Consider the following 21,269-nt stretch of genomic DNA (forward strand, 5'->3'; position numbering starts at 1 on the left):
GACCACATGCCTTGGGGAGAATGTTTCTTTGAGACCATCAGGTGACGTCCCCCGGACAAACCGGGAACTAGACAAAAACTTCCAGGGTCCCCTTGAGAACGTTCCCAGAGGGACCATCACATGACGTCCTGTGAACTAGTCAAATGAAAGTCCTGGAAGGTCCTAAAAAGGTCCTGACATGATCCTTAGTGACGTCCTGGGAACTTACAGGGAACTAGACAAAGGTCCCCTAGAGAACGTTCCCTTGGGACCATTATGGGACGTTCTCGGAACGTCAGAGGGATAGCGTTATGCCAAAACTCTCAAGGAACCTAATGGGAACGTCGCCGAATGTCCTCAGGACGTCCCTGTCTGCTGGGATGGTTTCCTCAAAGTTTATTTAACATGGCCATTTGCAGTGAAAAATTATTTGCCAAGATTATTGTTGCCGGGGTAACTAATCTCCTCACTCTGAGGTCCATTTGGGGACCTATTTTAGAGATGGTCGAGGACTGGAAATATAGGGATGGGGGGATATTGAGATAGGGGGGGGTAAAGAGAGAAATGGATGGAGGAAGAGAAGCAGAGAGGGTGATGAACGATGGCAGCATCTGTGTGGCTGTGTGACAGGCCCTGAGCTGCGATGTTGGCTCTGTATAGATCCTTTTACGGAGCCTTTCGCTAATAACAGACTGACAGCCAGCCCTGAGTGCAGCACACACACAGATATGACAATTATTTCTCTCAATGATAGATGTCGTTTCAGTGGTTGGTTTAGCGTTTCGCTAATAGCTTTTCTCCACACGAAGTCTGGGACGTAAAGCCATCCACCTAGATATAGGGCTAGGTTTTCCTAACTTCATGTGAAATCCGAGTTTAAAGTTGACGGAGAGAAATAGCTTCATTCAATCAAATGCTATAGTGGTGCTATAAGAACATACAGTAGGACTACTGGTAAAATGCACATGAGGGGGTACTTACGGGGTATGGTAACCAAAAAAGGTTGAGAACCACAACTGATCTTGTGGATGCCATTTGGAGCACAAATGCTCTTACTGCTTTAGGGGTCAGCAGTTTTTAAGTGTACACATTACTATGACTGAAATGTCTGTATTTCTGAACCCTTTCCCCATACCTATTCTTCTCTTGTGCCGTCTTGTTATAGTTCAGCCCCAAGTCCAGCGGAACGTGACAAGAGTGATGGACATCACTGTGTTGGGACAATATAATTGAACAACTATGTCTGTCTCTGTCTTCTCAGGAAACCAAAATCAACTGTGTGAGACTGGCCACTAAAGGTACGAGAACTCTTCTTATATTTTCCACACGTAGGAAGTAAATGACTTGATGCAATGAAATCAGAGATATACATGTTTAACAACGACGCGGCCCAATGAATGCTAATTGTATTGAGAGTGGTATATGTGCACCTGCATAGAGGTAGACTTTCCCTATTTTAAAGGCATATGTGACCACAAGCCCCACAATCCTTTTCAGTGTTGAACCTGCATGGTTACGGTCTATACAGTCCAAGATTCTGTGCAGCTTTTCTTTTACTCTCCATTCCACTTCTTTTCTTTTCTCCGAACCATCTTTATAAAAGGACACATTAAGGATCAGTAGTATCGTAGGACAACCTCCATTAATGTAATGGATGGTGACAGAAACTCAAAACGGTTCACCCATTTCATACCATTGAATTATTCTGTTTGATTTCCTCCCATTTTCGTTTTAAGTTGCTGCTTATCTTTTTAGACATACATACATTTGTGCATTGACGATAATCTTCTTATTTAGTTGTTCATTTTCCTGTTTTCTTTTGTCTGTGTCAAACATTTATCCTCATCAGCTCTTTCCTTTCTCTTACCATCCGTCTGTTATGAATTGAGCTCTTTACGGTGATTGGAGTCTATACTTGTAGGCACACTGATTGTGTGTCTGCTTTGGGGAAAAAAAACATGCATTTTAAACCTTGTGACCCTTCATCTGTTCAAGTACAAATACACGGCTTGATTGTTTCAATATGAATGGATTTGATAGTTTTATACTGTATAGAATTGAATAATAGTAAATGTTAACATGGGATTCTTGAGCTTCTTGTTCGCTAAACCAAGGAAATGTTGCTGAGATTGAGGRTGTCCTAATGTGGACACCATAAAAGTTGAAGTTCAATTTTGGAGCGAAACTGCCACAAAGTTCAAACATATTTTGTGTTTTTTTTCCATTTTTTACTCCATCTCGTTTTATCCTTCTTCCAGTCAGAATCAACGGTTAATACCAATGTTTGCATTCCAATGTCCCATTCACATGCACTGAGAATCAAACCTCTAAAATATTCCTCTGAAGTAGATTTTTAGAGCCGAAGATGCTATTAGAAGCACTTCTACTACTTGGCCTTTTCCCTTTAATGGAAGCTATCAGACGCTTGTTGAAATTAATATATTCCACCATCTATATATACTGTATAATCATACTGCCCATAGTTTTCTTCAAGGTGTTTTAGCAATAGTACTTGATTTTTTTCCTACTACTGTGCTAAATGTGAAATTGAAACGATGAAGGCGACTTTTTTTAGAAACATTTTCTTTGTTTCTTTGTTTCTCTCATGCATGCTGACCGGGAATTATAAACCTTGTTCTTAGTGGTAATAGGTAGGGGACAAAATACCACGCCGTACATACTTGTCATCCCCAGTGAAGGTGATTATTGCTCGATAGACAGATTTCTTTCTTCTGTTATTTTACAGACATTACTTTGGTTGTTTCCTCCTACTTCTTCTGTTTTGTATTTTTATTTTCTCTCTTTCCTCATCTCAATGTATTTGTTTGCATGTCTGGTCCACAAAAGTGTAGCTGGCTGTCATTGATTCCATTGAGACTACTGTAGCTTGGTGCCCTAAGTATGTATGGTTATCGTCCCTCTTATTATTTTCATTGTTTGTTTATTTAAAAATCCCTGACATTTGTTTGACCGATAGTTGTCTTGTAGTTTTGCTCATGGACTTATTAATCTTTTAGGCTGATTTGAATATGTATCTATTTTTCCGTTATACATTTGGTAGAAAAACAGATATAGACATCGCTTAAACACTAATATCTGACAAATATTTGGTTATTTGCATCTACCACGATCTCTTTATGATTGTCATTTTTCTTTTCTTGTGGCAAGAACATTATTTCGTACTTTTTTATCATCCAAGTGCCATATGCAAAAATGGTTCACTATAACTGTAAAGCAAGACCGTAAATTAAGTTATTCAGTTATCATGCCAAATACGGCAATGTCTAAACTTTATTTTCAAATATTTAGGTCTGACTTACTACAAGGAACGCATACAGTGTAATTATTGCGTTATACAATAGGGATGAGTCAAGATAAGCTCTAATATGTCTCTGAGCAAAACATCCAAAAGCTTGACACATTATGTCAACCCCCTCCCTTCATTTCCAAATTGAGTCTGCATTTACTCACCCAAACATCCTCCATACAACTGTTGTGCAACCTGCCTATGCTCCACCCTCACTGCTTGTCACCGGTGCGCTAACCCCCTGAATGGAACATCATACCAGTTAGAGGTGGCTACTCTCCTGTCTGGCTAGATAGAGACCAATGACCTGTGGTTGTAATGTCTATACACCCCATTTCTACACATCTGTGCCAAATTCCACAAGGAATCATGTTCTAACCTTGTTCATCCATATATTGTCTGTGAATGTKAATTACCATTTAGATATACCATACAGATTTACACATTTAACATACAGATTGTGTATGTAGAGTTTTTGCTTCTTGTGTCATGCTGTGTTGTGAGGAAATATGAGTTGCTTGCCATGTGTGTGCACTTCAAAAGGATGAGGTACAATACCTCCTCCCCCACCTCTCCCCTCTCCATAACTCCAAACCTTATCACAGAGTACAGCTTGCTTGCTCTTGATTCAGAGGAAATGCTGTTTTCTCCAATGGGGCTGGTGCCCATTTATAGATGTGTTGCTTTGTGGCACTGTGTTTGGTGTTGCTTTCCTTACCATTGGAGCTTTGCCTTGGTACATGGAGATCTGACTGCATACACTTAACATGGTCAGGAAAGTCTGACCATGTATAGTGTATGCAGACATCCCAACCTGGTATCTAGTCGGTAGACTTTGTGAGGTGTTGTCTTATGCTAAGTTTGCCCTTATACCCTTCGATGAATTTCCATCTACCTCGAAGTGTAGTGACAAAATGTTCAATGGCCCTGACTTAAATCGGAAAACGGTTGCTGGAAATCACTTTCTGGTGTCTAGGGAAAAGAACATCCAGGTTAGATGAACAAGTTGGCAATAAAGACAGTGTGGGGAATGAACAGACAATTTTAATTGTACAYAATACATTTTATTGACATCTATTTGGTATTTACCTTTGAGCACACCCAGCAAACAGGGGACATCCTAAGGACATTCGGCAACGTTCTCATTAGGTCCCTTTAAGGGTTTCGGTGAGACGTTATCCCACTGACATTCCAAGAATGTTCTAGGAAAATGACATTATCCTAGGGACCATAACAGTACGTTCAGCACAGGTCCCAGTTGGTCGCAGTATAACATTATAATAAGATATTTTGATGTCGATTAGGGAACGTTATGAAAAGGTTCCTATTTGGTTCTGATAAGATGTGGGACATCCATGGGACATTCAATACCACAAGGGGACGTTTCATGATGGTCAAGGGGAGGTCGCATGATGGTCTCAAGGGAAATTTCTCGGGAGACCTTTGGCTAGTTCCTTGTAAGTTACCAGGACATCATGTCAGGACCTGTTTAGAATGTTCTCAGGACTTTCATTTTACTAGTCATTAGTATTTTATGAGGATCCCTATTCGCTACTGCTAAAGCAGCAGCTACTCTTCCTGGGGTCCACACAAAACATAAAGCATGACATAATACATAACATTAATAGACAAGTACAGCACAAGGACGTAACTACATACAGTTGAAGTTGGAAGTTTACATACACTTAGGTTGGAGTCATTAAAATTCATTTTTCAACCACTCCACAAATGTCTTGTTAACAAACTATAGTTTTGGCATGTCGGTTAGGACATTTACTTTGTGCATGACGCAAATCATTGTTCCAACAATTGTTTATAGACAGATTATTTTAATTATAATTCACAGTAAGTTTACATACACTAAATTGGCTGTGCCTTTAAACAGCTTGGAAAATTCCAGAAAATTATGTCAGGGCTTTAGAAGCTTCTGATAGGCTAATTGACATAATATGAGTCAATTGGAGGTGTTCCTGTGGATGTATTTCAAGTCCTACCTTCAAACTCAGTGCCGCTTTGCTTGACATCATGGGAAAATCAAAAGAAATCAGCCAAGACCTCAGAAAAAAAATTCTGGTTCACAAGTCTGGTTCATCCTTGGGAGCAATTTCTAAACACCTGAAGGTACCACGTTCATCTGTACAAACAATAGTACGCAAGTAGAAATACCATGGGACCACGCAGCCGTCATACCGCTCAGGAAGGAGACGCGTTCTGTCTCCTAGAGATGAACGTACTTTGGTGCGAAAAGTGCAAATCAATCCCAGAACAAGAGCAAAGGACCTTGTAAAGATGCTGGAGGAAATAGGTACAAAAGTATCTATATCTGTCACGCCCTGGCCTTAGTTATCTTTGTTCTCTTTATTATTTTGGTTAGGTCAGGGTGTGACGAGGGTGGTTTGTGTGTTTTTGTCTCGTCTAGGGTGTTTGTACTGTCTAGGGTTTTTTTGTAGAGTTATGGGGTTGTGTTCATTATAGGTGTTTATGTAAGTCTATGGTTGCCTAGATTGGTTCTCAATTAGAGGCAGGTGTTTATCGTTGTCTCTGATTGGGAACCATATTTAGGCAGCCATGTTCTTTGGGTATTTTGTGGGTGATTGTTTCCTGTGTCAGTTTTTGTGCCACACGGGACTGTTACAGTTTGTTCACGTTTATTGTTTTTGTATTGGTGTTCATAGTTCAGTTTTCAGTTTTCTATATTAAAACATGGATACCTACCACGCTGCGTATTGGTCCGATCCTTGTTACACCTCTTCAGAGGAAGAAGAGGAAGACAGCCGTGACAATATCCACAGTAAAACGAGTCCTATATTGACATAAACTGAAAGGCCGCTCAGCAAGGAAGAAGCCAGTGCTCCAAAACCGCCATAAAAAAGCCAGGTTTGCAGCTGCACATGGGGACAAAGATCGTACTTTTTGGAGAAATGTCCTCTGGTCTGATGAAACAAAAATAGAACTGTTAGGCCATAATGACCATCGTTATGTTTGGAGGAAAAAGGGGGAGGCTTGCAAGCCGAAGAACACCATCCCCAACCGTGAAGCACAGGGGGTGGCAGCATCATGTTGTGGGGGTGCTTTGCTGTAGGAGGGACTGGTGCACATCACAAAATAGATGGCATCAATTAAATCATTCTCTCTACTATTATTCTGACATTTCACACTCTTAAAATAAAGTGGTGATCCTAACTGACCTAAGACAGGGAATTTTTACTAGGATGAAATGTCAGGAATTGTGAAAAACTGAGTTTAAATGTATTTGGCTGAGGTGTATGTAAACTTCCGACTTTAAATGTAAAATAAGAATACACACTTTAAAACATGTATGACTTCACCTTCCATGCATCAAGTACTCAGTGTAATGTCAATACTGCAGACATTCATTTTACTATATATTTCATCCTTTGCACTACTGTTACAATTACTATATCTAAGGAGGTACTGATATCCTAATCTCATAGCAACCGTGAATGCAAAGATCCAATATTAGGATCGGTTGATCCCAAGGGTACGTTCTCTGGGGGAGCTATGTCAAATAAAATAAAATGTTACTTGTCACATGCATCATAAACAACAGGTGTAGACTAACAGTGAATTAATACAGAGAAAAATAATAGATACAAATAATAACACGAGGAATAACTACACAATGAGTAACGATAACTAGGCTATATACACTGGATATCAGTTGATGTGCAGGGTTACGAGGTAATTGAGGTAGATATGTACATATAGGTGTAGGGGTGAAGTGACTAGGCAACTTTGTGAACAAATCAAAATTCTAATCAAAATGTATTTGTTTCGTAAACGTTAAGTGTAGACTAATAGTGAAATGCTTACAGTACTTACAGGCTCTTCCCAATAATGCAAAGAAAAATAATAAATAAACAATAATAATAAATTCATATATATGTATACATTACCAGTCCAAAGTTTAGACACACGTTCTCATTCAAGGGTTTTTCTTTACTTTTACTGTTTTCTACATTGTAGAATAATAGTGAAGACATCAAAACTATGAAAAAACACATATGGAGTCATGTAGTAACAGAAAAAGTGTTAAACAAATCAAAATATATTTCTTTAAAGTCACCACACTTTGCCTTGATGACAGCTTTGCACACTCTTGGCATTCTCTCAACAAGCTCCCCTTGGAACGTTTGAAGGAGTTCCCACATATGCTGGGAATTTGTTGGCTGCTTTTCCGTCATTGCGGTGCAACTCATCCTAAACCATCTCAATTGGGTTGAGGTCGGGTGATTGTGGAGGCCAGGTCATCTGATGCAGCACTCCATCACTCTCCTTCTTGGTCAAATAGCCCTTACACAGCCTGGAGGTGTGTTGGGACATTGTCCTGTTGAAAAACAAATGATAGTCTCACTAAGCGTAAACCAGATGCGATGGCGTATCGCTGCAGAATGCTATGGTAGCCATATTGGTTAAGTGTGCATTGAATTCTAAATAAGTCACTGAGTGTCACCAACAAAGCACCATCACACCTCCTCCTCCATGCTTCATGGTGGGAACAAAAAATGTGAAGATCATCCGTTCACCTACTCTGTGTCTCACAAAGACATGGCAATTGGAACCTAAAATCTCAAATTTTGACTCATCAGACCAAAGGACAGATTTCCACCAGTCTAATGTCCATTGCTCGTGTTTCTTGGCACAAGCAAGTCTCCTATTATTATAGGTGTCCTTTAGTAGCAGTTTCTTTGCAGCAATTCGACCATGAAAACCTGATTTACTCAGTCTCCTCTGAACAGTTGATGTTGAGATGTGTCTGTTACTTGAACTCTGTGAGGCATTTATTTGGGCTGCAATTTCTGAGGCTGTTAACTCTAATGAACTTATCCTCTGCAGCAGCGGTAACTATGGTTCTTCCTTTCCTGTGACGGTCCCCATCAGAGCCAGTTTCATCATAGTGCTTGATCGTTTTAGTTCTTGAAATGTTTCATAGCCTTCATGTCTTAAAGTAATGATGGAATGTTGTTTCTCTGCTTATTTGAGCTATTCTTGCCATAATATGGACTTCGTCTTTTACCAAATCTTTTGTATACCTTGTCACAACACTGATTGGCTCAAACGTATTAAGGAGTCCAGGAGGCCGCATTAAGGAATTACACAAATTAACTTTTAAGAAGGCACACCTATTAATTGAAATGCATTCCAGGTGATTACCTCATGAAGCTGGTTGAGAGAATGCCAAGAGTGTGCAAAGCTGTCATCAGGGCAAGAGTGGCTATTTGAAGAATCTCAAATATAACATTTATTTTGATTTGTTTAACACTTTTTTCATAGTTTTGATGTCTTCACTATTATTCTACAATGTAGAAAATAGTAAAAATAAAGATAAACCCTTGAATGAGTGGGTGTTCTAAAACTTTTGACCGGTACTGTATATAAAAAGAAAATGTGAATCACATTTCTATTTGGCGTACCCCCGACGGCATCCCCAGTTTGGGAATAGCTGTTCTAGAAGGACAACCATCTTTGCAGCACTCCACCAATCAGGCTTTTATGGTAGAGTGGTTGCAGCATCATGCTGTGGGGATGTTTTTAAGCGGCAGGGACTGGGAGACTAGTGAGGATCGGGGGAAAGATGAACAGAGCAAAGTACAGAGAGAACCTTGATGAAAACCTGCTCCAGAGGGCTCAGGATCTTAGACTGGGGAAAAGGTTCACCTTCACACTGGACAACAACCCTAAGCACACAGTCAAGACAACGCAGGAGTGGCTTCGTGACAAGTCTCTGAATGTCCTTGCGTGGCCCAGCCAGAGCCCTTGACTTGAACCCGATCCAACATCTCTGAAGAGACCTGAAAATAGCTGTGCAGCGACGCTCCTCATCCAACCTGACAGAGCTTGAGAGGATTTGCAGAGAAGAATGAGAGAAACTCCCCAAATACAGGTGTTCCAAACTTGTAATGTCATACCCAAGAAGACTCAAGGCTGTAATCGCTGCCAAAGGTGCTTCAACAAAGTACTGAGTAAAAGGTCTTAATAAAAATAATAATAGATTGTAAACAGTAGCAGTAGCAATGTGATGCAGCCAGTCAAGATGCTCTCAATGGTGCAGCTGTAGAACTTTTTGAGGATCTGATAGCCTATGCCTGTGGCAATAATGCTAGTTCAAACTCGGACCCGGGTGCAGAGAAACATAGAAAAAAATAACCAATAGCACATGAGCACACTAATCAAAACATGAGACCTAAACAAAGATCCCTGCCTACAGAGGAACCTAAATAATAATAACAATCAGTGGGAAATTATGTATTTGTCTAAGGTGTATGTAAACTTCCGACTTCAACTGTATATATATATATATATATATATATATATATATATATATAGTTGAAGTCGGAGGTTTACATACACCTTAGCCAAATACATTTAAACTCAGTTTTTCACAATTACTGACATTTAATCTAGTAAAAAATACCCTGTTTTAGGTCAGTTAGGATCACCACTTTATTTTAAGAATGTGAAATGTCAGAATAATAGTGGAGAGAATGATTTATTTCAGCTTTTATTTCTTTCATCACATTCCCAGTGGGTCAGAAGTTTACATACACCCAATTAGTATTTGGTAGCATTGCCTTTAAATTGTTTAACTTGGGTCAAACATTTCGGGTAGCCTTCCACAAGCTTCTCACAATAAGTTGGGTGATTCTGGCCATTCCTCCTGACAGAGCTGGTGTAACTGAGTCAGGTTTGTAGGCCTCCTTGTTCGCACACAATTTTTCAGTTCTGCCCACACATTTTCTATGGGATTGAGGTCAGGCTTTGTGATGGCCACTCCAATACCTTGACTTTGTTCTCCTTAAGCCATTTTGCCACAACTTTGGAAGTATGCTTTGGGTCATTGTCCATTTGGAAGACCCATTTGCGACCAAGCTTTAACTTCCTGACTGATGTCTTGAGATGTTGCTTCAATATATCCACATATTGTCCTGCCTCATGATGCCATCTATTTTGTGAAGTGCACCAGTCCCTTCTACAGCAAAGCACCCCCACAACATGATGCTGCCACCCCTGTGCTTCAAGGTCTGGGATGGTGTTCTTCGGCTTGCAAGCCTCCCCCTTTTTCCTCCAAACATAACGATGGTCATTATGGCCAAACAGTTCTATTTTTGTTTCATCAGACAAGAGGACATTTCTCCAAAAAGTACGATCTTTGTCCCCATGTGCAGTTGCAAACCGTAGTCTGGCTTTTTTATGGCGGTTTTGGAGCAGTGGCTTCTTCCTCGCTGAGCGGCCTTTCAGGTTATGTCGATATAGGACTCGTTTTACTGTGGATATAAATGCTTTTGTACCTGTTTCCTCCAGCATCTTCACAAGGTCCTTTGCTGTTGTTCTGGGATTAATTTGCACTTTTCGCACCAAAGTACATTAATCTCTAGGAGACAGAACACATTTCCTTCCTGAGCGGTTTTACMGCTGCGTGGTCCCATGGTGTTTACTTGCGTACTATTGTTTGTACAGATGAACGTGGCACCTTCAGCCGTATGGAAATTGCTCCCAAGGAAGAACCAGACTTGTGGAGGTCTACAATTTTTTTTCTGAGGTCTTGGCTGATTTCTTTTGATTTTTAATCCATGATGTCAAGCAAAGTGGCATTGAGCTTGAAGGTACGTCTTGAAATACATCCACAGGTACACCTCCAATTGACTCAAATTATGTCAATTAGCCTATCAGAAGCTTCTAAAGCCATGACATCATTTTGTGGAACTTTCCACTCTGTTTAACGGCACAGTCAACTTAGTGTATGTAAACATCTGACACACTGGAATTGTTATACATTGAATTATAAATGAAATAATCTGTCTGTAAACAATTGTTGGAAAATGACTTGTGTCATGCACAAAGTAGATGTCCTAACCCACGTGCCAAAACTATAGTTTGTTAACAAGAAATTTGTGGAGTGGTTGAAAAATGAGTTAGAATGACTACAACCTAAGTGTATGTAAACTTCTGATTTCAACTGTATATATACATTTCTTAAAAATGTATATATTCCTTTATTATTTTCCACTAACCCTACCACCCCTCCCCTAATTGGAGTGAACTAATGAACAACAACAGTTGGGCTTCTATTTCCAGCTTATACATACTATATGCATTTTACAGACACAACCTATTTTACAATAGTTATATTTTGTTTGTTTTTACTCCTGTCCTTCCTCAACTTCTCCCATCTATCTCTTAACACCATCCGTATTGGATTTCTATTTGCCATATATTTTTCAACTGTGCTGTGATGTTTCACAAAAGTTCTGAACCTTTCTGTCCTCATAGTGTCATAGATTGTAAATTAAACATATATTTTTTTGCTAAAAGTATTATTATATTATTGATCGATTGACTACTTTTAATGCCTCAAGCCTCTTGGTGTAATGGGTTAGATTTTGGCCTGACAATTCCAGAATTCTCTACAAAATGATAGAATCTGGTCTATTTCTCACTATTTGACCAGGCCTATGTCTAATATGATCTGTAGCAAGTGAAAGACTTTTAACAAAAAAGCAAGTAGATATCATGTTTCTGTCAACACATGCGTGGCAAGGACAACTCAAATTATCCTGTTTTTATGTCTAAAGAATGCCTGTTTCATAGTTGAAATGCTCTTTGTTGAGGAGTACTCAGTTCTGGATGGAACATTGATCATAACTTGTGGTATACATTGTAAACAAAGCAGATAAATGTAGGTTATGTTCTTTTTATCCAAACTGGAAAAGAAATAAGCCAGATAATGGCTTTTAAGGCCTTTAAAGTACTGCGTGTCCTTCTGACCTAAACATTCGTGTTGACATTTTGTTTCCCGACGCCTAGTCTTGGTACCAAAAGCATTGTGCATTGTTTACAGTGCCGATAAATCACATTAATCTGAGTCCATCTGACACAATGCTGCAGTGCTCAGATTGTAATCCCGTTAGAGGCACTCAGCATTGCGGCTCTAATCTCACAGGGCTGCCACATGTTCTGCCAGACAATAGCCCCCCATGCAGCGCTGTTTCCTCTGAAATCCCACCGCAGCCACCAGTGTCACTCATCTCTGCCACCCTTACGTAATCCATCAGCCCACAGATGCGCTGTTAATAAAGTTTGACATGCTCTTTCCATTTTGATGCATTACAGGGGATCTCACGAAATGTGAGCAGTTAATGTGGCAGGCTGTGGAATCAATCTATCCCTCTATGGATGATCTTAACTTTTAATATCATGGGTTTTAGTCATAATTCCTATTTGATACTTCATTTTTACCTCAGCCCAAAGTAAAAAGCTTTACATATTTCTTTTGAGCCAAACATCCATGTCTGTGGGCGTGCAGGAATGCACAGGGAGAATTTAATCAGGGAAAGATTACAATTTTGATGGTGATGGATCAAGGGGTTCTGTAATAGGTACCAAATGACTCAAGTCTTACGGGAACCCTGCAATTAAGAAGTCAGGTTTGCAATATTCTTCAGAACAACAGATATCCTCATAAAATTACAACTCAAGATGGGTATCAAAAGGGCTTCGTTGTTTATTGTGATCATTTTCACTGCATCCCTTGTTTTGTCCGTGGGAACTGCAGGCATAATGGGCCTAGATATACAGTATATTGTTTATATTGTTTATATTGTTCATGGGAAAACATACAACCTATGTCTATGACATAATATTCCCACGAGTATAGGGGAGATGATTGGTCGGTCAGGGCTCTGTTAAGTAAGTACATCTGATTGTTGCACAGCTCTGGTGGTATCAAATCAGAAAATGGGCTAGAGCAGCCAGATGGGGACTCTATTGTTACATTATGAACTTTTGAACCCAATCAGCTTTTAGCAGGTTGACGGCGAATCAGGTTGCAGAGTAATATGACAGAGACACATAGGCCATTTTAACAGAATCACTTGAGGAAGGACGCATACCATATGCCAATAAACTCTTCGATACACACAGATATAGTCGTATTTATTGTATACGGTAAACTGAATTGTGTGTTTTTTCCCATTTCCCATTTTTAGGTTAAGTCTATGTAGTTTACATTCAAAGTCATTTAAAACGTATGTTAGTAAGTGTACCCCTTATGTACAACTTAGCCACTTAAGTGACTCTCCTGAGGTTAAGGTTCACCGGCTGTAAATATATTTGTCTGGAAAGGTAATGCTACAGTAGGGCTTAGAGAGTCCACGCAGATGGCTTTATAGCTTTGATTAATGTTATGGCCTGGCATTGAGAGAACGGTCAGGTAAGGATGCTCAACCTCTGTGACGCCTGATCCGAGTTTGGGGGATATAAAGAGGGCTCAGACCTTGAGTCTTTTGCGAGTGTTACTGACTCTTTGGAGAACGTTGTCTACCCCTTTGTGTGCACAATGTCTTTAATAAACATTCAAAATACGGTCGTGGTTGGCTTTATCCTTTGAATCCAGTATTTCCACACCTGAACAACATAAATTCCTAACAGCAGATCCTGCAAAGTTAAGGGMTTATGTGAGCTACTGTAAGTCATTGATCTTAGGATAGTACAATGTTCAGTATGCCTGTGTGTAGAAATAAAGAAAGATGGAAAGATATACCTCAAACTGTTTAAACCTTATGTGTCAAAGTGACATTTTTTCAATCAATAGTTCAGTAAATTGAAGTCCAAGACATGCCAAGGTTATATTCTTAACCTGTTGCTTCAAAGGATATTTTGTACAAAGGGATATGTAAAAGAGAAAAGAGCCTAGAAATATGACACCCACACATTAGAATGAGTCTATTCCTGTGCTTTAATTGTTTATTTGTTTATCAAGGTTGCTAATTCATTTCGGCATGTGTACAAAAGCCTTTCAAATCAAATCAAATTGTATTAGTCACATGCGCCGAATACAACAGGTTACAGACCTTACAGTGAAATACTTACCTACCTAACCAACAATGTACTTAAAAAAAAATATATGAATAAGAATGAGAAATAAAAGTAACAAGTAATTTAAGAGCAGTAGTAAAATAACAATAATGAGGCTATATACAGGGGTTACCAGTACAGAGTCAATGTGTGGGGGCACCGGTTAGTCGAGGTAATATGTACATGTAGGTAGAGTTATTAAAGTGACTATGCAATGATGATAACAACAGAGAGTAGCAGCGGTGTAAAAGAGGGGGGGGGGGGCAATGCAAATAGTCTGGGTAGCCATTTGATTAGATGTTCAGGAGTCTTATGGCTTGGGGGTAGAAGCTGTTTAGAAGCCTCTTGGACCTAAACTTGGCGCTCTGGTACCGCATACAGTGTGGTAGCAGAGAGAAGAAGTCTATGACTAGGGTGGCTGAAGTCTTGGATTTGAGTCTTGAATTTTTAGGGCCTTCCTGTGACACTGCCTGGTATAGAGGTCCTGGATGGCAGGAAGCTTGGCCCCAGTGATGTACTGGGCCGTACGCTTATGTGCAGTCATGAGTGAACAGGGAGTATAGGAGGGGACTGAGCACGCACCCCTGAGGGGCCCCTGTGTTGAGGATCAGCGTGGCGGATCTGTTGTTACCTACCCTTACCACAGGAAGTCCACGATCCAGTTGCAGAGGGAGGTGTTTAGTCCCAGGGTCCTTAGCTTAGTGATGGGCTTTGAGGGCACTATGGTGTTAAACACTGAGCTGTAGTCAATGAATAGCAATCTTCAATAGGTATTCCTTTTGTCCAGGTGGGAAAGGGCAGTGTGGAGTGCAATAGAGATTGCATCATCTGTGGATTTGTTAGGGTGGTATGCAAATTGGAGTGGGTCTAGGGTTTCTGGGATGATGGTGTTGATGTGAGCCATGACCAGCCTTTCAAAGCACTTCATGGCTACAGATAGTAGTCATTTAGGCAGGTTACTTTAGAGTTCTTCGGCACATGGACTATGAATGTCAGCTTAAACATGTTGGTATTACGGACTCGAACAGGGAGAGGTTGAAAATGTCAGTGAAGACACTTGCCAGTTGGTTAGCGGATGCTCGCAGTACACGTCCTGGTAATCCGTCTGGCCCTGCGGACTGTGAATGTTTATCTGTAAAGGTCTTACTCACATCGGCTGGTGGAGAGCGTGGTCACACAGTCTTTCCCGGAACAGCTGGTGCTCTCATGCATGTTTCAGTGTTATTTGCCTCAATGCGAGCATAGAAGTAGTGTAGCTGGTTTGGTAGGCTCGTGTCACTGGGCAGCTCTCGGCTGTGCTTCCATTTGTAGTCTGTAATGGTTTGCAAGCCCTGCCACATCCGACAAGCGTTGGATATACTTATGGTCAGATCTGTGTGTGGAGTAAAGGTGGTCCAGAGTTTTTTCCCCTCTGGTTGCACATTTAACATGCTGATAGAAATTTGGTTAGACGGATTTAATTTTCCCTGCATTAACGTCGCCAGAAACTAGGAGCGCCGCCTCTGGGTGAGCGTTTTCCTGTTTTCTTGTGGCAGAATACAGCTCATTGAGTGCGGTCTTAGTGCCAGCATCAGTCTGTGGTGGTATGTAGACAGCTACGAAAAATACAGATGAAAACTCTCTATAAAGATAGTGTGGTCTACAGCTTATCATGAGATACTCTACCTCAGGCGAGCAAAACCTTGAGACTTCCTTAGATATCGTGCACCAGCTGTTATTTACAAAAATACATAGTCCGCCGCCTCTTGTCTTACCAGACGCCGCTGTTCTATCCTGCCGATACAGCATATAACCAACCAGCTGTATGATGATAATGTTGTCGTTCAGCCACGACTCCATGAAGCCTAAGATATTACAGTTTTGAATGTCCTGTTGGTAGTTTAATCTTCCTCGTAGGTCATCAATTTTATTTTACAAAGATTGCACGTTTGCTAGCAAAATGGAAGGCGGTGGGGATTTATTAGATCACCTACGAATTCTCAGAAGGCAGCCCGCCCTCCGGCCCCTTTTTCTCCACCTTCTCTTCACGCAAATGACGGGTATCTGGGCCTGTTCCCGGGAAAGCAGTACGTCATTCACAGTTTTAAAGGAAAAAAGGATTCTGCCAGTTCGTGCTGAGTAATCTCAGTTCTGATGTCCAGAAGTTATTTTCGGTCATAAGAGATGGTAGCAGGAACATTATGTACAAAATAAGTAAAAAAATAAGTTACAAACAACGCAAAGAAACAAACAAAAAAAACATAATTGGTTAGGAACAAGTAAAACGTCAGCCTTCTTCTCKGGCGCCATRTTACATAAAACATGGGAAATAGCTTCAGTGGAATAGCTCAAATGTTCCAGGAAAGTTCCTTCATTGGATTTGAAAGGTTCTCTTTTCATTATGTGTCATTGGAAGTTTGCATTTATCAAATTGGAAAGTGCTTTGTGATTATGTTTTTTTCAAATATATTTACCCCTTTATGCTTTATTTCTGAGCACCCTTCACAATTAAGATTGAACTTCAATATAGTCAATATTAAAGCAATTGTACATGAGAGGGTGTGTTAAACGTATTTTTTAGCACAGTTGTGCTGATCTACTGTACTCGGTGTTACTCGTACCTACTACCGCAGCACAGCCGTGCTAAAAAAAAGTATTCCTGTCATGTACAATTGCTTTCATATTGGCTATGTTGAAGTTCAAAACAATTATGGTTCTTAATTGTGAAGGGTGCTCAGAAATAAAGCATAAAAGAGAAAATAGGTTTAAAAAACAACGTCACATAACACAAAGATAACTTTTCAAATCCAATGAAAGGACTCTTCTTGGAACATTTGAGCTATTCCACTGAAAAGCTTTTAATAGATGCACACATGCCGAAATTAATGAGCAACTTTGATAAACAACTAAAGCACGGTAATAGACTAAGTGATGTCCTCGTAACTTAGAGGGAACTAGACAATGAACGTTCCCTTGAGAGTATCACGCGACGTCCTAAGGACTAGTAAAATGAAAGTCCTGAGAATGTCCTATAAAAGTCCTGACATGGTCCTCAGTGACGTCCTGGAAACTTACACAGGACCAGACAATGGTTCCCCAGAGAACTTTCCCTTAGGACCATCATGTGACGTCCTCTTGACCATTATAAAATGTCCCCTCGTGGTCATTGACTGGCCAATGGATAACTTCATATCAGAACCAAATAGGAACATTTATCAAAATACCTTATTATAATGTTATACTGTGAGGAAACCGTGACCTGTACTGAACGTCCTCTAATGGTCCTTAGGTTAACGTCACATTTTAATCTTCCTAGAACGTTCTCAGAACGTCAGTGTGATAACATTTCGCCAAAACCCTTAAAGGGACCTAATGGGAACGTCGCCTAATGTTCTTAAGACGTAGCATGTTTGCTGGAGTTTGACTTGTTTTTCTATTGAAATTTCTTTGAATATATACATAAACATGTTGTTGATGCATGATTTCGCCAGTATCAGAAAAGCTGTCAGTCTCGTCCTGATAGAAACGTTCATTTTCTTAGTCTATTTTATGGGACAGAGATCGCAACTCAAAATGAAACAATGTTGCAATGGTCGGAGAGGCAGACAAGAACGTTTGTAGAAACCCCCGTTGTTGCAAATCAAATGTTAGGCTAGAAGCGAGGGGATGTCTTTGTGAGACACAGAGTAGGCGAACGGGTGATCTCTGCATGTGTGGTTCCCACCGTGAAACATGGAGGAGGAGGTGTGACTGTGTGGAGGTGCTTTGCTGGTGACACTGTCAGTGATTTATTTAGAATTCAAGGCACACTTAACCAGCATGGCTACCACAGCATTCTGCAGCAATACACCATCCCATCTGGTTTGCGCTTAGTGGGGCTATCATTTCTTTTTCAACAGGACAATGACTCAAAACACACCTCCAGGCTGTGTAAGGGCTATTTGACCAAGCAGAGTGATAGAGTGCTGCATCAGATGACCTGGCCTCCACAATCCCCTGACCTCAATCCACTTGAGATGGTTTGGGATGAGTTGGACCGCAGAGTGAAGGAAAAGCAGCCAACAAGTGCTCAGCATATGTGGGAACTCCTTCAAGAGTGTTGAAAAAGCATTCCTCATCAAAATCAAATCAAGTCAAATTGTATTGGTCACATACACATGGTTAGCAAATGTTAATGCGAGTGTAGCAAAATGCTTGTGCTTCTAGTTCCGACCGTGCAGTAATATCTAACAAGTAATCTAACAATTTCACAACAACTACCTTTTACACACAAGTGTAAAGGAATGAATAAGAATATGTACATATAAATATATGGATGAGCGATGGCCGTGCGGCATAGGCAAGATGCAGTAGATGGTATAGAGTACAGTATATACATATGAGATGAGTAATGTAGGGTATGTAAACATTATATAATGTGGCATTGTTTAAAGTGACTAGTGATACATTTATTACATCCAATTTTMTATTATTAAAGTGGCTAGAGATTTGAGTCAGTATGTTGGCAGCAGCCACTCAATGTTAGTGATGGCTGTTTAACAGTCTGATGGCCTTGAGATAGAAGCTGTTTTTCAGTTTCTCGGCCCCAGCTTTGATGCACCTGTACTGACCTCACCTTCTGGATGATAGCGGGGTGAACAGGCAGTGGCTCGGGGTGGTTGTTGTCCTTGATGATCTTTTTGGCCTTACTGTGACATCGGGTGGTGTAGGTGTCCTGGAGGGCAGGTAGTAGTTTGCCCCCGGTGATGCGTTGTGCATACCTTAGTACCCTCTGGAGAGCCTTACGGTTGTGGGTGGAGCAGTTGCCGTACCAGGTGGTGATACAGCCCGACAGGATGCTCTCAATTGTGCACCTGTAAAAGTTTGTGAGTGTTTTCAGTGACAAGCCACATTTTTTCAGCCTCCTGAGGTTGAAGAGGCGCTTTTGCGGCTTCTTCACCACGCTGTCTGTGTGGGTGGACCATTTAAGTTTGTCCGTGATGTGTACGCTGAGGGACTTTAAAAAAAACTTTACACCTTCTCCATTACTGTCCCGTCGATGTGGATAGGGGTCTGCTCCCTCTGCTGTTTCCTGAAGTCCACGTTCATCTCCTTTGTTTTGTTGACCTTGAGTGTGAGGTTAACTACCTGACACCACACTCCGAGAGCCCTCACCTCCTCCCTGTTGGCCGTCTCGTCGTTGTTGGTAAGCTGGTTGAGAGAATGCCAAGAGTGTGCAAGGCTGTCATCAAGGCAAAAGTTGGCTACTTTGAAGAATCTAAAATATTTTTAGAATTGTTTAACACTTTTTTGGTTACTACATGATTCCATGTGTTATTTCATAGTTTTGATGTCTTCAATATTATTCTACATTGTAGAAAATAGTAAAAATAAAGAAAAACCRTTGAATGAGTAGTTGTGTCCAAACTTTTGACTAGTACTGTATATTAATTAGGCCTACTTAACATTCATTTCTGGTGTTTGTTTGTTAAAAAAATATCTAATAAACGTATTTATATCAGACCTCAATGCACCTCCTGAAAAGACTACCTTGAGTAAAAGTAACATCTATAGAGGTTGAACTTACAGTAGAAGCAGCATGTTGTGGTACCCAATGTCTCCAAACAGACAGCAACACTAGGGTGTACTTCCCGTAGTCTTTGTATTGTTCAAATTAAGCATTTTCAGTTGTGGTTACTTTTGTAAGCTATGGAAGAAGCTGGGAGTAGCTAGCAGTACTATAAACTCGCTCAACCTCTCCATTCTCGCCCTCCCTGTTGTCCACTGTATGTCCAAGCTACTTCAACAACCCATGCTAACATTTTCCTGCATGTCTTTCTCAAATCATTGGTTGTTCAACATGTGTGCACTGTATGTCCTCTGTGTTTTAGTGTGGTGCAACTGCTCGGTGAGATGACAAGCCTGTTGAAAATAACAACTCATACGTATTAAAACTCAACCACAAATCCTTTGACGCAAGAGACAATGACCTTACTCTAACTTGTGTATTTCCAGACGTTTATTTGCACGTTGATTTTCACCATTCATCTGTCCTGTGTGAGAAGCACCCTATTACAAGTTTACTCAAACTTCATTGAACTTTATCCTGTAATCATTTGGAGTTTATCGATCACGATATAGCTAACATTTCCGCCAACACCCGTAACAGCAACACTATACCTAATCATCTTTTCACTTCTCACCAAAATTAATGTCTCCCTTGCATAAGTATTAATGACCCTGCCATTTCTTTGCATGACTTTGTGATCTTGTATTTAAAACAAAAGAAAGGTTCTCTCTTCACTGTGGATGTTTGTTTGTATGTGTTTGCATCTATTTGTCCGTCTGTATGTATGAGCGTGTGTGCGTGTACTCGCATAAGTGTTTTTGTGTGAATAGGTTTGTGTGCACATTTACGTGTATGTGAGTGTGTATGTGTGTAAGTGTGTGGTTAGAGTGGGTGTGTGTGTGTGTGTGTGCACTGTCTACAACATGTGTGCAAATGTGTGTGTGCAGATGTTTGTATACTTGCACATGTGTGTGTGTATTATTGTGTGTGTGAGTGCGTTTTGTGTATGTGTTTGTTGTGTGTATGGAGGATGGTTGCCCCAGGGTAAACTCCCTCCTCCTCTCTGTGATGTGTCTGTGCCTGTTTGTAGGCGCGTCCACCCAGGACTCGGACGCTGTGGAGCCCGAAAAGCAGGTGGACAGCAACGTCAAGATGGCTGGTGTCATCGCAGGCATCCTCATGTTCGTCATCATCCTACTAGGAGTGGTTCTCACCTTCAAACGCAGGTAAAGAGTGGTTGAGAAACTCCTAGTGTGTCCCCGATGCTGCGAGTGGAAATATGTCAGCTACTATAGTACTAGTGGCCTCACACCATAGTGTGACCCATTGTCCCATCCGCAATATGACTAGAATACTTCTAAGGCCTCTGTTGAGCTGAAGTACCATTGGGACTAACTCATAAGGAGGATGGTATGTTTTTAGGGTGGGCTACGGACAGACACAGCTTTCTATGTCTTGTTAACATGCACACTGGCTTACTTCCATCACATCTCTGTCTCCTTCCTCTGTATCTTGCTTTCCTAAACTACCCTAATCACATACTGCCCATGCCATTTTGCTATGCTAGGACCCACAGTTTAA

General features: G+C 40.6%; 1 protein-coding gene across 1 annotated transcript in view; it reads left to right on the forward strand.

Moving 5' to 3' along the window:
* The window catches only part of LOC111969673 (receptor-type tyrosine-protein phosphatase T-like), a 398,678-nt gene that overhangs the window by 352,046 nt on the left and 25,363 nt on the right, over positions 1-21,269 (forward strand). The window contains exons 13-15 of the mRNA XM_070445814.1: positions 1,241-1,277; positions 2,622-2,678; positions 20,779-20,914. Of these exons, the coding sequence (XP_070301915.1) occupies positions 1,241-1,277; positions 2,622-2,678; positions 20,779-20,914 (230 nt within the window). The remainder of the gene's footprint in view (positions 1-1,240; positions 1,278-2,621; positions 2,679-20,778; positions 20,915-21,269) is intronic.

Source organism: Salvelinus sp. IW2-2015, linkage group LG11, assembly GCF_002910315.2.
Source record: "Salvelinus sp. IW2-2015 linkage group LG11, ASM291031v2, whole genome shotgun sequence".
In the NCBI taxonomy this organism is placed as follows: domain Eukaryota; kingdom Metazoa; phylum Chordata; class Actinopteri; order Salmoniformes; family Salmonidae; genus Salvelinus; species Salvelinus sp. IW2-2015.